Raw genomic sequence first — 25,588 nt, forward strand, 5'->3', positions numbered from 1 at the left:
ATAATTCACATTCAGCAATAACCTACAGTTAATTGGAATTTGACACTTGAAAATTGCAAGCGAATCATCGTAACGGTGTAACGTAACTGGGCATTGGGTAGCTGGGAAGTCACCAACCAGATTAATTGCTATGCCATTTACCACTAGAAAAATTGAAGTTGACATTTATGACTTCCTCCAGGTTGGAACAATGCGATACAGATCTAAGGATCATTAAAAAATATATTAATGAATCACGATTCACGATGATTTACTCTCACCGTTCACGTTTAAATTTTAACCACGATGCTTAGACATCAGCTCACGGTTTTCCGTTTCCTATTCTAATTTCCATCAACTTGCCAAGCCGTATATATATATATATATATATATATATATATATATATATATATATATATATATATATATATATCTATCTATCTATCTATCTATATATATATATATATATATATATATAGATTATATATATATATATATATATAGATATATATATATATATATATATATAGATAGATATAGATATATATATATATATATATATATATAGATATAGATAGAGATATATATATATATATATATATATATATATATATATATATATATATATATATAATAACTTTTCATTTTTTAATATGCCCGTCATATTGACGTTTTCAAAAATTATTGACAAGTTACAAATGATGTGGAGATTTTGAAATAGATAGTATTTTACGTGTAAAAATGCTAAATACGGACATACGGGTGTCAAATTTAACCCCTGATTCCACAAACCTTTATTAATAATTCCATAAAGATACGGCAAAACAGTCTCAACAAACCAGCTATCCACAATCCTATACCTGCGCCTTTCTCAATCATTACACAAACATTAATTCTAGTTGACCGACAATAAGGGAAGATTCCAAGGAATGAGACTTGGACTGGTCCACCTGCATGCAAATATATGAACAATATCTTCAGTGACAATAATGGAAGATTCAAGGAATGAGACTGGACTTTTCAAACTACTTGCAGATATACCAAAGAAATGTTAGACGAACCATAATGGAAGGTTCAAGGAATGACAACCTATCTACATACAAATCAAATCAAATATATGTTGACTGAAAATAACGGAAGATTCAAGGAAACATATTTTGGAGTGTTCAACCTGCCTGCAGCTATAACAAAGAAATTTCACCTTTTGAGACATTAATTGGTGTTTAGTTTGTAATAAATTGGATGACGTCTGCCCACAGCCCCACTAAGGCTACAAATATCGAGGGATGACATCACGACACTATACAAAAGGTTATAGTGTAGAACTTCGTTATTAGTCCCTGCCGTAGGTTAGGCAGGGACTATAGTAATCGATATGATGCTCACTAACATTAATTGAGTTGTTTAAGATTCTCAATAACTAAAGTTTTAAGACTCGCGACATATTTTTCATAGTGAAATTTTTTTCGCCATCTTATTTGGCCTCTTCCCGAGGCAGGGAGGCCAGAACCATATGTTATTTTCATGTTTCTTTGATATGTTTCCTTGGCATTTTCAATTGTGAAACTAATGCTGGCATTAACTCATTTCAATTAAATGTTTGGGTTATTTAGATATGTTAGTAATATATATGTTAGGGACATGCACACTCACACTGCATGCAACCAAACCACCAGACCAGATACCACATGGCTACACATGGCTACTGCATGTACTGCCCTTGTGTCTGTGATACCAGTTAACATTTCATTCCTTCCTGTCTGTTATACCAGTTAACATTTTAGTGCTTCCTGTCTGTGATACCAGTTAACATTTCATTCCTTCCTGCAATAGTGGATTATGGTATCCTACGATATTATTGCACCCATTAAGAAAGCCTTTTGGGGTTTCTTTTCATTGCCCATTGCCCATTTTCATTTCCAGCTGCATTTCCCCTCACAAATTTCATCGCATGTAAAGCCAGCCAGACAACCAGAAGAGGGCTAAGTTAGATTTGGGCGAAAGAAAATACTGGTGTTCAGAGAATTACCTTCAGAAAAATTGAGGGTAAATGTGGGTTGATCAGCTCCTAAATAACTGATGTGGAAAATGAGTTCCTCAGGCAGGTCTTTCTTGGTTTTCCAAACCACCCATCCGAGTCCAGCATATACAAGTCCATATTTGTGCCCAGTTTCCTGCATCCTTCATGAACAGCCCGTCACACATGGTATCATACATCCAGCCCTCTTCCAGCAACTTGGACAGGAAATACCAGTCATGGTATGGTCTTTCGCTTCCAGCAACTCGGATAGGAATACCAGTCACAATATGGTATTTCGCTTCCAGCAACTCGGATAGGCAATACCAGTCACAGTATGGTCTTTCTATTTTCCTTCTTGAAAACAAATGAGCCTCGCACTAACTAATCTTTTTGTTTCATCCATGGGTGGAACTACAGCAACTGCGGGAACCACTACCCACCTTGGCCGATTCTTCAATTAGTAATGGCTGAAGACACCTTGTTTCTCCTTGGGAAAACTCACTTTATGTCGCCTGTGAAGATCTAAGCGGAGATTTTCTCTTTGGCTCTCCTGTCAAAATGGCCAAGTTATTAGTTGGGCTCGGACTTTGCAGAGCACCTCCTAACTTATAAGCGTTAACCTGTAATTGTTATACCTACGATGCAACTTGCCTTATATTCCACCTTATTGCTCTGTTGCTCTTCGACCTGGCTTGGTTGGCTCTTCTGCCCTGCTTCTGGTTTCCATCCTTCTATAAGCACGACTGCCCAATACACATGCATATGGGAATAGATAGGTACATGTGCATATGCAGTGTGGCAACATCATGAACATAACCACATGCTCTCTCCATCTAGTTGACCGTTGGGGCAATTTCGCATATAATGAGAACTAAAAAATTTACTTCCCTAGGTAATATAAAGAGGCTGGAACTCAAAAATATCCAAAAACTCAATCCAAACTGCAAATGTTCAATTGGTGCACTTCAAGCCCCAATCAAGGCACTTCACTTATCATCCTCATGAAGACATATTGTCCGGTTAAGAATTGAACCAACATTCTTATCGTTGTTGCGGGAAAAAAGTACCGATGAGTGTTATCTAAACATTCTCTTTAAGCTCATCTTTGCACGACTCCGAAAACACTTCATCTTGAAGTTTAGATAGTTTAAGACAAACTTGACTCCATCTTGGAAATCAGAAACAAAATAAATTTTCTTTAATGTCTTTAAGCTGAGCTTGTACATGAAAGGTACACTGGTGCAAAATTTTCAATGATATGATTGATCTTGCCTACAATACATAGTCATTTTATACAATCTCAAAAACAAAGATTTAATTCACACAAGTTTCAAATCGAATACTTGTATCAGTGAACATATGACAATTTGTAGACAACTTTGAATGACAATCTTGTACATTCACAAAAAGACTTGAACATGTGGACTTATAACAAGTCAATACATAAATCAATGAAAAACATCTACTTATTCAACATAGTGACAATAATGTTCACTTTATAAAAGTACCTAAACAGGTAATGATAACAAGTATTTACAAAAAAAATTCAAAACAACTTTACAATAAGTGTACCCAAACTTTGCCTCTCCTAGGCTTATGGGTTCTCTTCTTGCATCTTCTTGTCTTGAAGGTCGCTTAGGATTGTGGAGAGTCCTCTTTTCCACCTTTTGTTTTCCTTGCATCATGTAGCATAATCTATTTACCTTTCTTTGAATGAAGTTTTGGATGCAACTTCCAACATCGTTCAGTGTCATGTCCATGCACTCTACAATGAGCACATAAAAACTTCTTGTTTGTTGACATAAAAGTTCACTCTTGCAAAAGAAAGTCATTATGCTTGATGCCCAAAATTTAGTTCATTCGGTTAATCATTAACATACATTGCTCACATACATCCATGCAATGGTCAAAAGCATCACAAAATGTACAAGGGTACTGATTCCACAACTATTCAAAATTCCATGCTTTGGAAAACACTCTTGAGAGTTATACATGTCTCTAGAGTTGCAGCTTTGATGGTTATTGCAAGGTGGTGACATCTCATGCTCATATGTTTGATGTACCTCAAGCCTTTTGGAGCATTCTCCAAACTCCCTTCGACTATATCCCAATCCTTGGTACTTTGGTATTTCCTCAACCATAATCAGATTGGTAATGCCTTGACCATTTTTTCCAAGGCCTCCACCTTCATATCCCATCTTGGAAAGAAACTTCATACATATGCCCTTGGTATGTTGCTCGAACGCTGCAAAAGAGTTATTATGCATGAAAATGAAAGGAGTGGAATTTGAGATACTAATTACCTCTTTAAACTTGTCATGCATCCTTTCATCTTTTGATGATGATGATGATGGCCAACTTGTAGATGATTCTAGCCACCCACTCTTTTCCACTGGCTTATGGAGGGATTCTTGAAGATGTTTGCAAAAATCACATGCAAAATCTTCCACATATGGTCCAAAACCACTATTTGAACCATGACCACACACTGGCCTCATCTTGGAGGTTTCCCTTGTTGGTGCAGGAGTAGAGCTTTCTGCAACTTGCTCATCAAGAACTTGTTGCAAAACAAAACGCATGTGTCTCTTCTCCTCTTCAGCTATCTCCAACATCCTTCTCAATTCTATGTTCTCCATCCGAAGAGCCAAATTTTGCTCCTCTAGCTCTTGGAGATTCTTTTTGCTGCCCATCTTGCAACTTGGTCAATTAGAGCTTTGATACCAAACTGATATGAAATTGGATTTAGGTGATTTCTTCCTCTTTTCCAAAATCAAATAAAACAAAACTTAGGATTGTGTCAACGTTTTGCAAGGTTAAAAATGGGTCCCTTTGGATTAGATCCAACAAGATAAGTCGACGGGTACATCCCTTTAGGTGAAACTGCTCAGATTATTACCTGTAAATATAACAACCACTCAATGACCATAAACCACAGTTAAAAATAGTTTTAAAATATTTTTAAAACATTCAATAATTTTTCAAATTATAAAATCACATAATATTTTGAAATCCATTTCTTTTATTTAAAAAATATAAATATATTTTTCGTACCATCTTTTTCCTTCCATTATAATAAAAAATAAGATAAATAATTTGGTGATTGAGTTTGACTTTATATCCCTTGCAAATAAGACAATAATAATAACGTTGAGCATTATGTTTTATATTTTGCCAAAAAAACCATTAACAATAAAATCCTTTAGTCATTCTTATAAATTATCCAAATTTAGAGACATCTTTTATATAAATTAAAAGAATATTAAAACAACAAAATTCAGGGTATGTATAGAATATTTTTTCAAAGAGTAGCTGATCTTTAACAAAAGCAAGTGGCACGGGTAAGTATATCACATAAGACATAAAACGATGGCAGAAGGCCACCGCATCTCAAAAATCCATTCCCGCTAAAATCTAAAAAATCCTTTGGATCTTTTTCCAAATTGCCACCGCTTAATCCACGTATCCTGGCAGCCACAATCAAATACTAAGTTATACTACATATACAGATAAAACATTAATTAACTTTGTACGCCTAGACTGGATGACGGCAGTGGCTAATCAGCCTGTCATAGGGCATTAAATGTCTGGGGAGATGCAGGTTGCCTATATTGGGTGACGGCAGCAGCTAACCAGCCTGTCATACCCCCTAACACGCAAAATCTTATTTTTTATTTAGTGTTTAGTTTGGGATTTTGCGTGTTAGCGGGCTATCCAGCCTGCATCTCCCCAGACATTTAATACCCTATGGCAAGCTAATTAACCGCTGCCTTGAATGACATCTTACCTCGAGATTTGTAGCCGTAAAGAGGACCCCGGGCAGACGTCATCCATTGAAAATAGTGAAATCTAAAGTTAACATTACAGTTCAAGAAAAATTAAACCAAATTTTTTGTACCGCATAAAATAATGCAAAATCATGGATACTATATATACGGCACTGACATAAAACAAAACCATTTTAAAAAATCACATAAAATTTAAATCACAAAACCATTTTTAAAAATCACATAAAATTTAAAACTTTGTAATGCAAATGCCGACAAAACCATGTTAAAAATTCACATAAAATTTAAAACTTTGTAATGCAAATTCCGGCAGAGAGATTAATCAAGAGAATAACAATGAAATGAAATACCGACAGATATCTGATTCCTTGAATCTTCCATTATTGTCAGTCAACATATATTTGATTTGTATGTAGGCAGGTTAATGGAGATGAGTTGTAAATAAAAAAATTTAAATTAAATTATCATAAGCAATTTTAAAATTAATTAATTATTTTGTCAAACTTAATTATTTTAAACAAAAACCTCAAAAATAATAATAAGAAAATTAAAATTAAATTAAAATAAAATAATAAATAAACACAATAAAAATAATAAAATCAAATTTAAATATTCTAAACAATAAAATAAAATATAAATCAAAATAATGAATTCATTCAATTTTATTATTTAAATCTAAAAAATAAAATAATATAGTCAAAAAATCTATAAGAAACCATTAAAATAAATAAATATTATAGAAACATAAAAATAAATAATACCATTAAAATAAATAAATATTATAAAAACATAAAAATACAAAATAAAAATCCAACATGTTAAAACTCTAACCACTCTAACCATTGTCAGATTAATAAATTTTGCTTTCATTTTCCAAGGCCATTTAATACTCTAACCAAAACTCTAACCATTGTCACATTAATAAATTTTCTTTCATTTTCCAAGGCCATTATCTCTATTCAATTCTTCTTTCATTTTCCAAGGCCATTTAATACACTAACCTCTCTAAGCATTGTGAGATTAATAAGTCTTTTTTATTTTCCAAAGCCATTATCTCTATTCAATTCTTCTTTCACTTTCCAAAGCCATTATCTCTATATAATTTTTTTTCCTTTTTCCAAATCCATTATCTCTATTCAATTCAGATTGAAATATTCTTTCATTTTCCAAAGTCCCTTAAATTTATTCAATTCAGATTAATAAGTCTTCTTTCATTTTCCAAGGACCCTTAAGTTATAGTGATGAAACTTTATTTATTATATTATCTCTATTCAACTCTTCTTTCATTTTCCAAAGCCATTATCTCTAGATTGATAAGTATTCTTTCATTTTCCAAGGTCCCTTAAACTTATTCAATTCAGTCGGATAAGTTTCCTTTCATTTTCCAAGGCCCTTAAGTATTCTTTCATTTTCCAAAGTCCCTTAAACTTATTCAATTCAGATTAATAAGTCTTCTTTCATTTTCCAAAGACCCTTAAACTTATAGTGATGAAACTTTATTTATTATATTATCTCTATTCAACTCTTCTTTCATTTTCCAAAACCATTATCTCTAGATTGATAAGTATTCTTTCATTTTCCAAGTTCCCTTAAACTTATTCAATTCAGACTGATAAGTTTCCTTTCATTTTCCAAGGCCCCTAAAACTTATAGTGATGAAATTTGATTTATTATATTAAAATTTTACGTAATTTATATTTTTTTATAAATTCAAAAAATGTTTAATTTGTTTATATATTAAAATGTTAGGTGGGAGTAGTCCATGTCATTCACCATCCCCTCTTAAATCAAGACATTAAAAAATATTAAAATGTTGAAAAAACTTACAATGTAACCGAAATTACACTGTAATGACAAACTAGGAAAGATCAGAGAAAAGCGCGTGAACCAGATGGGTTGCAGAGACTATTTTGTCCTATCCTTTCCTGAATTTATTTATAAAAGCTACCGCTGGGAATCGATTAGAGGGTATAGCAGAGAGAGCGTGGGGTAACAGTGCTGTAGAGGCTGAAAAGTGTTGGGCAGAAGAACAGAATCGGGGCATAAATTAAATGCCATTCTACGAGTAAGAGGTCAAGACTCCAATTGGAGAAAGAAATCGGTGGCTGTAACGATGGCTGTAACGATTTCTTAAAATCATTATCAGACTAGAATACTGTGATTTTGCTGTTGTTGAATCCAGTCCAGAGTCCTTGTGCCTTCTCTTCTGTCTCATGAGATGCAACATTGATTACAATGTTAGGGTAAAACAAACTTAATGTTTTGAATAACATCTTTTACTGATTTTGTGCGGATATGCTGTGCATGGTTTTGTTGCAGAAGTTGTGAATTGTGAATTGGAACAGCGAAGATGGAACATGCGGTTATTAACACGCTTGCAGGAAATATGGCTTCAATGGTAGCTGATAAACTATTTGAAGAGGTACGGCTGGTTATTAACTTCAAAGATGATTTTGAATTCATTTGTGAGGAGGTGAATTCCATTAATTCCCTCTTGAACGACGCGAGAGGAAAGACCGCTTCCAATTCATCAATTGTGAACTGGGTGGACAAAGTTCAGGACTTCCTGTATGATGCTGTATACTTAGTAGAGGAATTCGAGGATCGTCAGCTTAATTTTTTCAACATTAGAATCGTCCAGTATCAGATGGGCCGTAGGATTAGGGCATTAAAGAAAAGGATCAAGATGATACACAATAGTGCTAAATATCTGAAATATGTAACGTCCGTCCTCGATGCAGATGTTCGTCTTCACGCATTCAACGCATATGATTTAGAAGAGCAATACAGCGCCAGGAGGAAACGGAGTGCTATACTCAACAGGTGTCAGTCTCACACAGTGGGCATGACTGATGACATGGGTAAAATTATTAAATGGATAGTGGAAGACGAGGGATATGGGGTGATTGCGGTTGTGGGTATGGGGGGGCTGGGCAAAAGTCATCTGGTCCAGAACGTGTTCAACAGCCCAGAGGTCCGAAAGGGTTTCGACTATCTAGTCTGGCTGTCAGTTTCGCAGAAATTCTTGGCTAAAGAGCTCCTTTTGGTGACGGGAAGGCAGTATCTGAGGCTTGGGGAGGAAGACGATCAAGGTCATAAGATGTCAAGGCTAAGCGAGGGGGAGCTTTCAGACAGAATTAATAGACATTTAAGTGAAAAAAGTTGTTTATTTGTTCTAGATGATGTGTGGCATCAAGACGCTTGGGAAAAGATTGGGCTGGAATTGTCATCCGAGGGGCGAAATAAGCTTGTGGTGACCACTCGGGACAAAGAAGTTGCAGCGCAGATAGGATATCGTTCTGACGAGACTCGCTACATCCACAACATGGAGAAGTTGTCTGATGATGACAGCTGGAAATTGTTCCTTGCTAACTCTGATTTGACCGATATTCTTCCTGCTGATTTTCCCGGTACTGTTGCCAATGCTTCCCCCCAAGAGCATGACCGACTGACCAGCATCGCCTGCCAAATTGTAAAAAAATGTTCGGGACTACCATTGGCCGTGAAAACAATAGCAGCGTCTATGAAAAAGTTAAAGATGGTTCCTAATGAGTGGGAATCTACCTTGAAAGCCTTGGATCGTCCGGGTGAAGGAGGAGACATCGCGCACGTTATGCACTCACTCCGCTTAAGTTACCGAGCTTTGCCAGCTTGCCTGAAGCCTTGTTTCCTTTACTGTTCTGCCTTTCCTCCACATTCTCATATAAAATCAGAGTACCTAGTGCATGTGTGGATCGCTGAAGGTTTTATTTCTACTCCTACTCGAGATGCAGGAGACGCAATAGAGGTAGGACGCTCTTATCTAAACAAACTTATTAATCTATGCATGATTGAAATTTCAAGGCTTACTTCCAATGGGCGAGTCAAATATTGCGGGCTTCATGATCTTTTGCATAATTTAGCTCTTCTTGAATCTAGCCAGGAATCCAAGTGTTTGTTAGAGCCCGGAAAAGAGTTGACAGAAATGCCCATGGATAAGTGCAAGGGCGTACGTAGAATTTCTCTGATTAAGAACAAAATCCCCACAATCAGCGCCCTTCCTTGTCCAGGGCTGCGGACTCTATTGCTATGGAACAACGCCGAGCTTAAATCCATTCCTGAGAAGTTCTTCGATAACTTGAAATATCTGGTTGTGTTAGATTTAAGTCAGACTTGCATCGAGTCATTGCCCACATCCATTGAAAATGCAAAGCATTTGAAGTTACTAAATTTGTCGCAAACAAAAATCACGAAGCTGCCGGAGTCATTGAGCGGTCTAAAGCACCTCCAGTACCTCGAAGTTGGTTGGTGCGAAAATCTGAGCAGCCTGCATTCGGGGATAGGTGGGCACAAATATATGCTACATTTGGATGTGGAGGGATGCAAAAATCTGAAGACATTGCCCGATGGAATATCCAAGCTCATCTATTTACGGACGTTGAAGGGCGCTCCAGTACGTCATGAATCAAGCACAGCCACTACGCCGGATTTGAAATGGACGGACCTAAGAGGATTGATCCGTCTGCAAAGCCTATCAGTTACACTAATAGACCCTCAATCTCCATCAGCATCTGCATCACAATCTCCGGGTTCGGAAGGCTGTAATGGCCTCGAGGGCACTTTTGGGGGTTTGACAGATATGCGGACCCTCTGTTTCCGAAATCCTATAAATTCCGATGGCCGCCTCCGCGATCTTCCCGGCGACACTCAACGTATGGAACGCCTTGAGAAGGTCCATCTCTGCAACTGCCGGGTGTCAACATGGATGTCTCACCTCCAGAACCTCATGGTGCTTGTGATAGAAGGCGACAACGATAGTGCAGAGTATAAGGGGCTACAAAAGATTCCAAATTTGAAGAAGCTCCACTTGTCACATAACAAAAACAAAAATTGCAGAGAGTTTCCAAAGGAGTTTGAAGAACCTGGGGCATTTCCCAACCTGGAAAAGCTAATGATAGAAGACTTTATTTACTTGGAAAATTTTCCAAGTCTGGAGAAGGAAGCAATGCCAAAGTTGAATCGCTTGCTCCTGAAGAACTGCAGCCTGGAGAAACGATTGCCCCTGCCATTACCTACACGTGTCAAAGTTGAAGTACTTCCCAATAAACCAGCGCCGGGCCCGAATCATTGAAGAGGGCGCTGACTAATCACAAAGAAATTGGTTGCAGTTGAAGCAAACAAATGCCCGAATCATTGAAGAGGGCGCTCACTATTCACAAAGAAATGGACGGCCACTACAACCCGACATCTACGAAGACGGCCTCCTCTAGGTTCATATTTCAATTGTTTCTTTACACAAAATAGTTTCTTTCTGTTTGTTGGAATGGTTTAGACCATATATGTGTGCTTTCTTTCTGTTTGTTGGAATGGTTCAGACTGTTTGTTGGAATGGTTCAGACCATATATGTGTGCAGTTTATGTTTTTCTAAAGATGTGAGGGCGGAGGGAATCAATAGCTACGAAGCATGGCATACATCTTAGGATACATATTAGGGATTGAGTGTTTTTTATATACGTTTTCTCATATATATCTTTGCATAAAACGCATGTAATAGGGACATATCTTATATGTTTTTTAGATTTTCCTAAACAACCTATAATGTATTTGTTTATATTTGACCTAAGATATATGTATTTATTGTTGTACAAATGGTCACAATATAATATAGGAAAGAATATCTCGGATTTCAAGCATTTTATATAATATGAAAGAATATTTTGTATTTATTTTTACATAGTTGAGTATATAATGTTTTCGATTGCATAATGCTTGGGGTGTTTGAATCCATGAAGTTTGTTAGAAGTAATTAATAATAAAGTTTGTAATTGATTTTATTAGTAAAGGTTTTGTTTTCATAATTATATATGACTAGTTAATATATACTAGCAATTGCCCCAAAAGGTGCAAAGAAAGGTCAGTAGAAATGTTAAATTGAAAAAATTGTATTTTGGTTCAAAATAATAAATATTATAATAATTCAATCACTCAAACTAAAACTAGTCAATAAATTGCCCAAAATAAAATAAATCCTTAATCAAAATTATACAAATTATTATTTTTCGTTTCTACCATTCCATTACAGCTCTATAAAGATACACAAAGTAAAGTATTGAAACATGAATATATTCTCATAATAACTCTGGGTTGGAGATACCGCCATAATTTGACAGCAAGAAATCAATCAGCAATATATTCTCATAATCACTTTGGGTTGGAGATACCGCTACCTCTATTCTATGTTTCTAAAGCAAAATTCCTGCACATTCCACACTATCAGTATAATTTATTATATTCACAATAGCCCCAAGCAACTTCTTAAAATCTCAATTCACAACTCCAGCAACATAATACTTTTCCTAAACATTTCCTTGAATGAAAAGATACATCCTCCCAAGGTATGTCCAAAGTATGACAAATGAACAGCACTGAATAATTTCAAATATATATCAAAGCAATACAAACATAGCAAGCCACTAGGCCCACTACTTCAGCCATCTTTACAGTCAACTATGAGAACAATCACCTAACAATAGTTGATCATACAACTCAAAAAAATGAAAATAATGTTCATGCTAAATTCTCATAATTTTGATCTTTTACTTTTTGTTAAAAACTCCCCAGAATAGGACAAATGCAAGTTTCATTATCATTAACTTGTAAGATTAGTCACAAGTTTGTTTGAAGCGTAGTCCAGAGGGTTGTAGGGGTCTTTACACTAGGCGACACCATCATGCACATGGCAGGATGCCATGGACAACGAAGGAGATCTTTAGAACAGAAAGTCTTGATTTAACACTGTCACTTTGATAGTGACAATGTGATCATCCAGTGAAATAAGAACAAGATCATGCCAAGAGGGGTGACCACGGTTTAATTAAAATGTAATTACAGACCCAATTAGAAAGTTCCACCTACTCTAGGCCTACGGTATTCATGAGATGAGAAAGCATGAAATTGGTTATAGATCGAGAATCCACGGGCATCACTCTGGGTTGGAGATACCACATCTATTCTATGTTTCTAAAGCAAAATTCCTGCACATTCCAAACTATCAGTATAATTTATTATATCCACAATAGCCCCAAGCAACTTCTTAAAATCTCAATTCACAACTCCAGCAACATAATACTTTTCCTAAACATTTCCTTGAATGAAAAGATATATCCGCCCAAGGTATGTCCAAAGTATGACAAATGAACAACACTGAATAATTTCAAATATATATCAAAGCAATACAAACATAGCAAGCCACTAAGCCCACTACTTCAACCATCTTTACAGTCAACTATGAGAACACTCACCTAACAATAGTTGATCATACAACTCAAAAAAATGAAAATAATGTTCATGCTAAATTCTCATAATTTTGATCTTTTACTTTTCTTTTTCTCCCACCTTGACGTATAACACAATAACAATCATATGATCGACATAAAGCTCTCTCTGCAACTTAGTCATCCCCAATAATTAACTAATGGAAATTTTGAAAAAATAATTAGATAACTCACGTCATGCTTTGATCACTACTGGGAAAATATTGATAACTACTTTTCTAATCACGTTGAAGAAAATCAAATCATTCATCAACCATTGGAAGCAAATTGACACAAAATATCTTAATATTGACTCAGAATCAAAGGTTTTCTTTTCATTTTTTTGTTATTTTCTTAATCCGTCGACTCCAAAGAGAACCTGATAGGACAAAAGTTGATCCTATACTAGCCACAATTTGTTTTAATGTAGCGAAAATCCCTTGGAGAAAATACTCAAATGCTCTCAAAAATTACTCAAAAACCAACGACTACTCTCACAGTAATAGCAATTGCCACCACTGGGCACGCAGCTTTTCAGAAACCACTCTAGACAATATCCATTGTCAGCCCATCATCACAAATCAATGTTTTCATGTCAAAAGTTTGGATTTAAATTAAATATCTACTCAGGCAGTCTACATTGGATGATAGTCGTCTGCAACCACATCCAAGAACTTCCGTCCCAAAGAACAAGCATACCTGAATTGAAACCAAAGGAAGAGAAAAAAATGCACGACTTAAAATTCAACCTGCAATGGTTTATGACATTCCCGTACTAACATAGAGTTTGGAATGCAGGACATTTCATCTCCTTCAGCATTTCCTCTTCCTAATATTTCACAAATGGAAATTCTTTTTTCTTTTCACTTTTTTTTCCATCAATTTTCTCTTACAGCAGACAATCCAAAGGTTTACCCAAAAACCCATCTCTCTTAAATATACCCTTTTGGTACGAGTTTTGACTTGCATTTTTTCATTTTCTCTTGCAGAACATTTTGAGAATGTTTATATTTTTATCTTTTGACTATAATGAGGAGATCATAGACGAAGATTTGTGAACAACCCTCCCCTTGCTTGTTCACACACTCCACTGACTCCTGGTATTTAGCCTTACTAATGGCTATAATAAAAAAAAGCCATTCATAACCCAACTGATTCTTTCGTTTCAACAAAAACCCCATTGTTATGGATGTGTCTAGTTCATCCTCCATATGAAGAACCATGTGAAAGGAAAAAATCATAATCTGGATGTTTCACCTGATGTAATCTCAACCATTGATCAGCTGACTGAAACAAAGAGTTAGCCTGTTGTCGTTCACAGTTGAAATTAGTACTCCACACTGTCCCCTTCAACTTGTAAGAAGCGAGACCAAATACTGGTAAAGCTATCTTTGGAGAACCCCCAGAATTGCTTATCGGAGTGACATGAACACTTTTCCTTCCAGTACTTACATGAATACTGCCACCTTTTGCCAAAACATCAGTTAGAGATCAATGCGGAGTGATAAAATTAGAATTCAAAAAGCATCAACATGCTTTACTGATATGAAAACTATGTGAACAAACTAGCAACAAGATGGAGGGAACGAAAACAGAAAACAGATGAATCAAACCTTTTAGTGGAGTTGAAAGGGAATGAAAAGTTAGGAAGCAGGTAGCCAGGTCTCACAAGGTTGGACCTGTTGGTATCCTGTATATCGGGTACCTGTAAGGAAATTCTTGTTTTAATTAGATAGCGGTAGATAATGAACATTCATCTAGACGTTACTGATCGCATTGAACAATATCCAATAGAACATGAATGCTTAATAACTAACTGGCCTCCACACCAACTTAATCAAGGATTGCACAAGTATAATTGATGGCATACCACGCAATCGATAGCCAACTAGTTGGCAACAGATCAATGCTTCTTAAGGTTTTCAGCTGTGGAAAGTCCTTGGCAAGATCTCCAATCTGCAACATCCAGTTAACAGATATTAATTTTAACCTCGCAATTGAAACTACACCATGAAATAAAACATTCCTCAAAATAAATGTATAACCGGATCTTACCTTGTCAGCCAGAGGTCACGACTATATGGAGTTGCTCACTCAAAATATTGAAATGAAGGGCAACTGCTTCCTTCACCATCATCACTAGAAAAGCCTTCTTGTGCAGCTTTAGAGTGACTTCTTAATGTTAATCTATCAAACCTAGTATTAGAATCCAAATTACAATCAAATGCGTTGGAATTTCTCTAGTGTATTGCCTCGCCATATTTTGAGTCTCGCTCTGCTTCATCACTACTACTACTACCTTCACTACCTGTATCTCTATAATCATCACTTGCATCACTCTCCTCACCAGGGCACCTGCAAAAAAAAACAGAGCATGTTCAGGACTCAACTGAGCCAGCGTGAATCACGTGTCCAAACGTTATCAAGTTTTAAATGATATTGCTCCAATGAAAGACATGTGCATTAACACTGAATTGTGACAGGAAAAATCTTGTCTCAGATATGACACAACTGATATAGAGAGTCGCCGAAGCATGCAGTATTTTCATGGTCTGGAGCAGCATTAGAGCAGAATCGTTTGCAAAGATAGATTTCTCCAAAAAAATTGTTAAACAACAGGAGCTACGGTGTATATTATGCCTTATTTACCATATTATTATTATACAAAAGCATTCAGCTGTGGTCAGATTTACAAAATATTAAGGAACCTCCCTTTGACATGACTTGCTATGAAAATAACTGGTGAATTGGATAATCTACCTGGTGCCAATATTAGGTCCAGAAGGGTGAGTGTAAAGCTGAATGGCAGAAAGAGACGGTACATAATACTGCATAACAGTGTCGCTTCCATTCAACACTATCGGTACTCCAGCACCATATGCACTCCACTCGTTGAACGACTCCCACAGATCACCAAGACTGAAGAAGGGCATGGATTTGGCTTCAGAATCCCTCCATCCTTTCATGAATGTCTGTGAAACCAAGAATTATTCCTATTATCAATGAAGAGCCAATGACAAAACAACTAGAAAACATTGTGTTGTTAAAAATACTGGTTCATAACAGAAGATATCAATATCCTAAAATGTACATCTAGATACAAGCCTAACATTACTAGGGATAAAATAAATACACTTGGAATACTAGAAAATTATCAGAAATAGACTGGAGGCTCATCACAATAGGGTTTCAGAGCAAGTATCTTGGGCAGATACTGAAGAGGAACTGTTGGAGTTGTAGATTCCAGAAAACGATCCAGATTACAACAACACGCCTTCCTTCCAGAAGCGGCAGAAACAGGGGAAGACATGACCCTTGAACAAGCGTCTGAAACAATGTGGTCTTCATCCCTATGATAGGGCATAAGAGTAACCACAACATATCCAATGCGATGCCATAGCCAAAATAATTGCCGGCAGTACTGGCAACCAACCCCACAACGAAGCAGCATACAAAGCACGGCACAGGAGTGTAAGCACGAAAGGATATATATAGCCCACGTCTAGGGTTCTTATCCCTGGTTCTAACCCTAACTAATACCGCACCCTCCAAATCTACGATATATTCGCTCACAAACTGTCAAACAGCAAATAAAGAAAACAGAGCAACGAGTTTCTTTTTCAAGAAGCAAAAAACTAAAATAGAGCAACAGGTCAATGTTAGGATGATTCAAGTACTTATAGGCGATTGCTGCCACAAATCATCAATGTCGTCGGTCGTGAGCAGAGCTCCTCCGAGCACGCAAAAGGCAAATGAGGCGAAAATGCGGTTACGGGTAAGGTGGTTACGGCCATTACTAACCCAAGCTGATGAGAAACCCGCAATAATGATGCATGTGGGAAACAGATGTCAAGCGGAAAGAGGAAAATTTGTGCCAGCAAAAGATCCAGATGTCAATAGGAGAATGAAAGTGTTGATGAAGAAGTTGATGCATAGGAGGCAGTGATAAAATTTGAAGAGCAAGTCTTAATTTCATTTAGAAAGGCACACATCTAGGTCGCACTTCTATAATGAAAAGCATAACAAAAAAAAAAAAAAACAATTCAATTGACAACAGTGAATTATTTTCAAATTTCTTTTTATTTTTTCACAAACAAAAATATACTACTACGTCAAAGGTTGCATTAGTAAATGAATTACTCTTACACGTGTGATTGAGAAATGTAACCACATAAGATCATATTGCGCAGGCCTTGAACTCAGCCACAATTGAACCAACTATAGGGACAAAATCATAGTTGGGAAACTGCATATGAGTACAAAAAATAAACATATAGACATAATTACATCTTAATGAAATTGAAATAAAAATAAAAATATGAAGAAACAAAAATACTTATATTAAAAGTATATGGAAGGTCTCATTTATAAAATTAAAAATAAATTCTAGCTTATATAGGAGGTATCAGTGTAATTCTAGCTTATAAACTTCAAATTTGACCAAATCACTGTTCTATTGTCTATTAAAACTCTTTTGGAAAGCCGAGACATCCAATATTTGCACAACTCAAATTATTGGAACTACAGTCCCTATACTTGGCCGAAAAATTGATTTAAGATAACTTCTTCTTTTAGTTATAAAACTTTGACAGTTGTGGTCCTCCAGCTTAACATATCTTGTGCAATATCCTGCAATGATTACATTCAATATGTGTCAGAAAAACTTCACATACAAACTTGAAAAATATGGTTATGCTTTCATTTACAAAATTCAAATGGTATAAAACTAACAAAATTCACTTACCAAAATGGTTCATTCAAGTGCTTGATAGAGTAAGACAACGATGGTAATAAACACTGAAACTTACTAGTTCTTTCAATCTATTTTCATAGTGGAAGAGGTTTTCGAGTTTTCATCTCTTTCCATTCATCATAAATAGCATTCCAATCTACCTCATTTAGAGCATGAGGTGCACTGAGAGAGATAAACATCAACATATCCAATGTTTTTAAAGAAAGTCTTGACTTATCCTCATTTTTTATCCGATTTAATTTTGAAAAATCTCTTTCACAAACTGTTGTACTAGCTGGAATAACAAGAATTGCTTGCCATAGCTGCATTAAGCATGGAAATCCTTCAAACCATTCAATTTCACCTCCACATAGATCCCATGCACCAAACATATACATTTTTGGGTAAGATTTATACATAGTACATATAAATTCATCCATTTCACCCATACATTTAATGTTGTCCACAACAAGCAAGCCTCCAGCACTAAATTTTTCACATAAACATGTCAACCATCTTCTTGTTTGAGAGTCTTTGTCATCCATATCCTCATAATAATTACGAGGACTAAAAAACTTAGCTGCATTAAAAATAGGTAAATCTGTGAACCTTGCATTTAGAGAGTCAATCACCTTCATTACAAAAGCTTTTCCTAGCATTATGCAGTCCTCTAGTGTCCCTGATCTTTGTGACTTTGGCAAACTCTTGAACCTCAATTCATGTACATGTACTATACCTGTGTAATCTGCAAACTCAAGAGTTCCTTGTTGTGTTTTATTTAAAAAGGATGATGTGTGCATTGCACCTGCCCCAAATGTGCCTCGTAGAAATCGTTTATGAAGCAAGCTAATAGTGATATCCAAAGTTGTTCCAATAGATGTAATGTCAACACGATCCTCTTGAAACTTTTGATTCAGCTTATTTAACTCAATAAGTACATCTGTAAGTAAGTGGATGCAAAATTGAACTTGAAATATTGTAGTCATCTCATACATTTTTTTCTCCACTAACTCTCAGTCTCTTAATAAAGCAGGCATGAGCTTAACGAGTCTTTCCATGACTTTTCCTCTAGAAAGCCATCTAATATGATAAATTGGTAACACTTCTAGCCTTGTGATTTGAAATGACTCCATTAGCTCTTTCAATTCTCCATGTCTTTTAGTAGATTTCCCTAACCATGAATAGATCTTGTTTGCAAACTTATCAATAGCTTGCAACTCTTCAAAATAAGATGAAGCATCATTAGCTGCTAATGCTTCTCGATGAGCTGTACAGTGGATATCTACTAAATGAGGGGTATGTCGACGAATCTTAGTAGATAAACCTTCACGAATACCCCTCATGGATGATGCTCCATCAGATCCAAATCCAACTAACTTTTTCATGGATAGATTCATGTCTACTAAAAGAGATGTCACAGCATCATACATAGACTGTGATGTTCCATCCCTAATTTGTAGCAATTGTATGAATTTTGTAGCACATGGACCTATTCCTTCATTGGTCAAATATGTAATATAAACAATCAAATGTTGCACCATGGTCTGATCAGTGCTTTCATCAACTAAAAGTGAGTAATATGGACTTTGGAAAATCTCATCTTTTAATTTTTTCCAATATACCTCCTTAGCAGCTTCTAGAAAGTTTTCTCCAGATGTTGTATTTGTATATGCTGAGTATTCATCTGTTAGAGGCATGTAAGGAGTGTTTTTATACCTATTCAAGTCACAAATTGGCTTATATACTTCCAAAGGTAAATCATGCATTGCAACAAAATACATGTTCTCAATAACTGATATAATTCTCTCTTTCTGAGCATCAACCATTAGTTCTACATGTTTTGTAATTGGAAGAGTAGTCTGTTTACTTTCTCCCTCTACAAGTTGCAAAGAAAATTTATGAGCCTCTGATGTTGCATGGATGTTTAAAGCACTAACTTGAAGGGTTGTGCTTCCATCTTTAGCAAATGGAGTTTCCCTTTTAAATTTTACATACCATGAACATTTTATCCTTTCAACACCATTAAAATCTTTTACAGCATAAGCCCATGGAAATCTCAACTTCCATTTGGACTTGAATGTTCTTTTGTACCTCTTGGATGTTGGTTCCTCTTCAAGAAGTTCTGCACTATCTGATTCATGGTCCTCATCCACATGATCATATACTTCATTTTCAGAAATATGCAGTTGATTAGAACATTGAGAGATACCAAATGCATCAGAAAGTGAAAGTTGTTTCAGATCCTTTTTGGGGTGACCAAGAGGTGGCATTTTATACCTATAATCAACAAAACAAGAAATATAAAAATATAAATTAATATAAAAATACATAATATTATTTGAAAATAAGACAATATACAACAAAATTCATATGAAAACTAATGAAAAGCAACAAATAGATCTCACACACATAGGTCTGTTGATCATTGAAAATTAAAATTAACATTGATCTTCATGGAAGGTTATGCACATTGCCATCACCAAAATGAAATTTCTTCTATAACAAGGAATATCTCAAATTGTTTTTTAGTAATTGTAATGTAGAAGGCATCACGATTCACAAGGACAACAATCACAAAAAAGGGGATGCACAAAGCACACCAGCAGTTGGTAGTTCGAGTGGGGCAAGTCTATGCAGCATGCGTCATGTATGGATACTTCTTGAGAAGAGTTGACAAACACTTCCAACTAGAGAAGAGCATTAAGATGCTTCCTTTTGTCTCAAATGAAGAAAGTGATGCTCAGCAGTTGAATTACACCCACCCAGAATTAGAAGGTAGAAATTGGCAAGAAAATTCAGCTGTACAAGGTGGTGTGGCTGGATAATAAATAATGAATAAAAATCATGCACGATTATCTCCCAACACTGCTAACACTAGATGATTAGGATAGCCATGAATATTAACATGCATGGTTCCATGATTGTTATGTATGTTAACAACTACATATGGTTGAGAGTGGAGGTGGGCAACTAGAAGTCCACATTTCAATGCTCAACAACTGTACATTTCAATGTTATGGTTCTAATTACATCTCAGATAAAATTACAAACATGAAAGAGTGTGCATTTCAATTGTTTCAATTACTCTTATTGTGTGTTTTGCTTTGGGAAAATAAAAACAACAAATGCCTCTCTCTCTCTCTCAGTTGTTACATGCCTTTATTAGTGGAATATTTTTCTTCATCTATTTATCCTTCTTTTATACAGTAAAAAAAATGCATTGAACAATGTACAATGGTTTGGGATGTTTCAAATCATTCCATTGCATCTCAAGTCAACTTGTTATAATGAACATAATATTGACTAGTCAACACATATAAACATATTATCACATGACATTGTAAAGCCATCACTCATTCTATCTTATTAATTATTATTGTCCTATATGGATTTATATCTATTGTTTTTTGTATGTTGGATTTCTCTATAATAAATTAACATTATTCATTTCACTATTGCAAACATGTGATATTAGATGTCTCTAGGATTAAAATATAGGTAGATATACTTTGATCAATGTCATTATTGTATAGGGATTTAAACAATACTTTGATTGATTGAATAACTTCCAACTTTTTTATCCTTCAAAATTCTTGTTTATATTTTTGTAAAAATAAATAAAGTGAATGAACTAAAATCAATTCACTCATGAGTGTGAGTTTTTTCTAATGTAATTAAATTGCTTTGTATATCATGACCAAAAACTTGTGTTTCTACTCTAAAATATAACATTTTAAATTTCTTTGTTTAATTTAAAAAGATATAAAAAAATTATTTTCTTACTTCTTGATTTATAAAACTGAAATCCATATTACATTTAGTAAAAAAGATGATTGACATATTGAAAAATAAAAAAACAAAAAAAATCGTTGTTAAATCTTTTCCACTTACATCTTATTATTCTCTTTTTACTCATTATTCTTCTATGTTCATTTCATTAACTAAACTTTTATCTTCAAAATAAGTTATTATGAGAGACAATTGATTCTAAATCACTTTACCCTTAACTTTATTGGCAATGAAATTGATAATCTTTCAATTTTTGTTCCCCTTAAATATCTTATATTGTGCTATTATTAAATCAATCTATGTATCACTTTGGTCTAGCTTCATGAATTAGAGTTTGGGATACATAATTCATTTGGGATACAATGTTAATGAAATTGATAATCTTTCAATGTTTGGTCCCTTTAAATCTCTTATATTGTGCTATTATTAAATCAATCAATGTATGGCTTTGGTCACCGTTCACCAATTAGACTTTGGGATATTATGTTTTGGAGCATACATTCATAGTCAACACAAATGTATGAGCAAAATTAATGGCCACTCATTTGAAATTATTATTAATTCTTATAAATTGAATAAATTAAGCTTAATTGCAGCTAGGAGAATGAGGTGTTTTTGCATTTAAATTGAATTAACTAAATGTATGAATTATGTGTCTAAATTAAAATGAGTATGGAAATTTTAAAGACTGAAAATTTTCTTCAAATTGAATATTTATATTTAGAACCCAATCGATTTGTATGGTATATATGGCTTTTTTCTCGTAAACCACTTGTCACCTGGTCAATTTTTATGGATCAAATGATAGCACATTATGAAGATACAAAGAGCAACACCTTCTTTAGCCAATTGATAAATCTCAAACAAAAGGGTTCAATGGTAGAGCATGTTGAAGACTTCCAAAAATTGAATATTAGGGTAACCGATATTCCATAGCAACATAGGATTGATGTCTTCATAGGGACTTTAAAAGATAACATCCAACATGAGGTTCACCTTTGGGAACTTGATTCATTAGAGAAGGCTTTCAAGGTGGCAAGAAAAATTATGGCAACAAGTAAGTCTACCACTCACAACTATAAATATGGAAGTGTTGTTTCTCATAGTCTTCCACAACCTACAAGGTTGATGCCATAGAAATTGAAGGAAAAAAGAGCTAAAGGAATTTGTTATAGTTATGAGAGCAAATACACTAAAGGTCATAAGTGTGTTGAGAAGAAATAATTCTACATAGATTTTCGAATTCAAGCTTCTGTGATCCATATCATAATGTATAAAATATTTTTTCGGAAGAAATCACATTGAAGATTTTGGTCGATGCGTTTCAAACCAACAAGTGTGGTTCATCTTCAAGATTGTTAAGAGGAGGAAGAAAAGGAACAAGAAACATCAAAAGAGGAGGATATATAGCAAGGAACAACCCTAGATAAAGAAGAAACGAATCTCAACATATCTTGTAATGCATTCGCAGGAATTACCACTCCTCAAACTCTCAAGATAGAAGGATATATCAAGAACAAAAAAGTAATAGTGTTGATTGATTTGGGCAGTACCCATAATTTTATTCATTATAAGATAGTTAATGAATTGAATTACTTCCTATATCCAGCACCAGAGTGTCAAGTGATGGCTACAAATGGAGGAACTATAAATTGCTCCAGAAATGGCCATAATATCAAGCTAACCATGGGGGCATATGTATGGAATAGTCCAATGCTTTCCATTCCAATGGGTGGTGTTGATGTAGTACTAAGAGTCCAATGGCTACAATCTTTGGGGACAATAGATTTCAATTTTCAAGAACTTTTCTTGAAATTTTTTTGGGAAGGAAAGGAAGTTGAATTAAGGGGTATCACAGGGAAACCAGGAAAGATAATCATCTCTAATTGCATGAAAGCTTCTAAAGAACGAACAACTGGGCGTAATTGCACAATTATTGTCACTAGTGGTTCAAATATCGAAATCATCTATTTCTTCATATCTCCAAAAAGTCTTGGACAATCATTCCAAGGTGTTTGAGACTCCCAAAGGCCTCCCACCTATTCGTGATCATGATCATGCAATTCCCTTGATTCTTGGAAGTGTTCCTCCAAACATCAGACCTCACAGATATCCTTCTGCCCAAAAGAGTGAAATTGAATGTATCGTTGCATAAATGCTAAAGGTTGGTATAATTCAACCTATTCAAAGTTCTTTCTCTACTCCAATAGTATTGGCGCACAAGAAGGATGGATCATGGCTTATGTGTCCAAATTATAGGGAGCTCAACAAGCTCACTATTAAAGATAAATTTCTCATTCATATCATTGATGAATTGTTGGATGAATTACATGGAGCAATTTACTTCACCAAGCTAGATCTTCATTCAGGATATCATCAAATTAGAATGAAGACTGAATACATTCTGAAAATAGCATTCGGAACTCATGAAGGTCATTATGAATTTTTGGTCATGTCTTTTGGCCTTACCAATGCACCTTCTACATTTCCAGGTTTGATGAATTCCATTTTCAAACCCTTCCTTAGAAAATTTGTTTTAGTATTTTTTGATGATATACTAATCTGCAACAAGTCTTGGAAGGATCATGTTTAGCATGTTGACAAGGTGCTCAAACTATTGGCAGAGAAGCAATTATATTATAAAACCTCTAAATGTTTCTTTGGAGTACAAGAGGGGGAATCTTTGGGTCATATTGTATCCCATGAGGGTGTTAAGGTAGACCCTAACAAAATTACAACCATTAAGGAATGGAAAATCCCCACAATCATAAAGCATCTTCGAGGATTTATCGCGTTGACAACGTATTATCGCAAGTTTGTTAAGTATTATGGGAGAATAGCGACACCTCTAAAATTATTACTAAAGAAAGATCTTGGACTCTAGAAGCAGCGAAGGCCTTTGAACATCTTAAAAAGGCATGTGCCAAGCACCGGTCTTAGCTACGCCAGACTTCAAAAACACTTTTATTGTGGAATGCAATGCTTTAGGAAATGGAATTGGTGTTATTTTAATGTAAGAAGGAAGACCCATTGCTTTTGAAAGTCATCTAGTCAAAGGAAATTATTTACACAAACCTATTTATGAGAAGGAAATGTTAGAAATACTACATGCACTAAAGCAATGATGACCTTACCTAATGGGAAGACAGTTCAAGGTAAACATATATCCTAAATATTATCTTCAAAAGAGAAACAAAAATGGATGACAAAGATGTTGGGTTATGACTTTAAAATCATCTAAAAAAAAGGGAAGCAAAATGCTATTGCAGATGCCCTCTCAAGAAAGGATGAGGATGTGGAAGCATTTCTTTTTTCCATTTATATTATCCAACTTGAGTGGATAACCGAAGTAAGGGATGAATGGAAGAATGAAAAAGAGGTGTGGTCACTCATTCAAAAGTTGCAACAATATCGAGTACATTTGATACTTTTAGCTGGAAAAATGATTCAATATGGTACACAGATCGCTTTTATATTTGTAAGAATTTCCAACTCAAAAAAAAGATTCTTTCAGAATTGCACACCTCTCCCTTAGGAGGGCACTCAAGGTTTTTAAAAAATTACCATAGGGTTAAGAAGGATTTTTTTTGGGATGGCCTTAAATCTGATATTCAGAAATTTGTGGCAGAATGTTTTGTTTGCCAACAAAATAAAGTTGAGATAGTTAAGACCCTGGGTCTGCTACAACCCTTATTCATTCCAAGTTAGCGTTGGGAGGAGGTATCAATGGATTTTATCACAGGTTTACCCAAGTATAAAGGAAAGAGTGTTATCATGGTGGTAGTTCATAGAATTACCAAGTATGCACACTTTTGTGCATTATCTCATCCTTTTAAAGCCAGCACAATTGTTACTGCATTTATGGAAACAATTTAAAAGCTTCATGGAAATCCAAAGATTATAGTAAATGATAAAGATCCCATTTTCACTGGAAATTTTTGGACGGAATTATTTTCTTGTCTTGGGACTTAATTAGCTCATAGCTCATCT

General features: G+C 35.1%; 2 protein-coding genes across 2 annotated transcripts; one reads left to right on the top strand and one right to left on the bottom strand.

Annotated features, from left to right (window-relative positions):
- The first annotated feature begins 8,640 nt into the window (after positions 1–8,640).
- LOC149207464 (protein RECOGNITION OF PERONOSPORA PARASITICA 7-like) lies at positions 8,641–11,134 on the top strand. Its single transcript, XM_089393902.1, has one exon. It carries the CDS (start codon positions 8,642–8,644, stop codon positions 10,892–10,894), a length of 2,253 nt encoding a protein of 750 aa, XP_089250028.1. The 5' UTR covers position 8,641; the 3' UTR covers positions 10,895–11,134.
- Positions 11,135–15,156: 4,022 nt separating this feature from the next.
- On the bottom strand, positions 15,157–16,060 carry LOC149207465 (uncharacterized). The gene is made up of 2 exons (XM_089393903.1): positions 15,838–16,060; positions 15,157–15,432 (listed from the first exon to the last, which is right to left on the bottom strand). Exons 1-2 carry the CDS (start codon positions 16,041–16,043, stop codon positions 15,318–15,320), a joined length of 321 nt encoding a protein of 106 aa, XP_089250029.1. The 5' UTR covers positions 16,044–16,060; the 3' UTR covers positions 15,157–15,317.
- Between the last annotated feature and the right edge of the window lie 9,528 nt (positions 16,061–25,588).

Source organism: Pinus tabuliformis, chromosome 1_2, assembly GCF_031772625.1.
Source record: "Pinus tabuliformis cultivar Carrire ecotype Pingquan chromosome 1_2, CPIR1, whole genome shotgun sequence".
In the NCBI taxonomy this organism is placed as follows: Eukaryota; Viridiplantae; Streptophyta; class Pinopsida; order Pinales; family Pinaceae; genus Pinus; species Pinus tabuliformis.

Bases quoted from the DNA above. Each gene is read 5' to 3' on its own strand.
- LOC149207464 (XM_089393902.1), top strand. From the start codon at position 8,642: ATGGGTAAAATTATTAAATGGATAGTGGAAGACGAGGGATATGGGGTG.
- LOC149207465 (XM_089393903.1), bottom strand. From the start codon at position 16,043: ATGAAAGGATGGAGGGATTCTGAAGCCAAATCCATGCCCTTCTTCAGT. The intron at 15,433-15,837 runs GTAGATTATCCA...TTTTTTTTGCAG, and splicing joins GGACCTAATATTGGCACCAG to GTGCCCTGGTGAGGAGAGTG.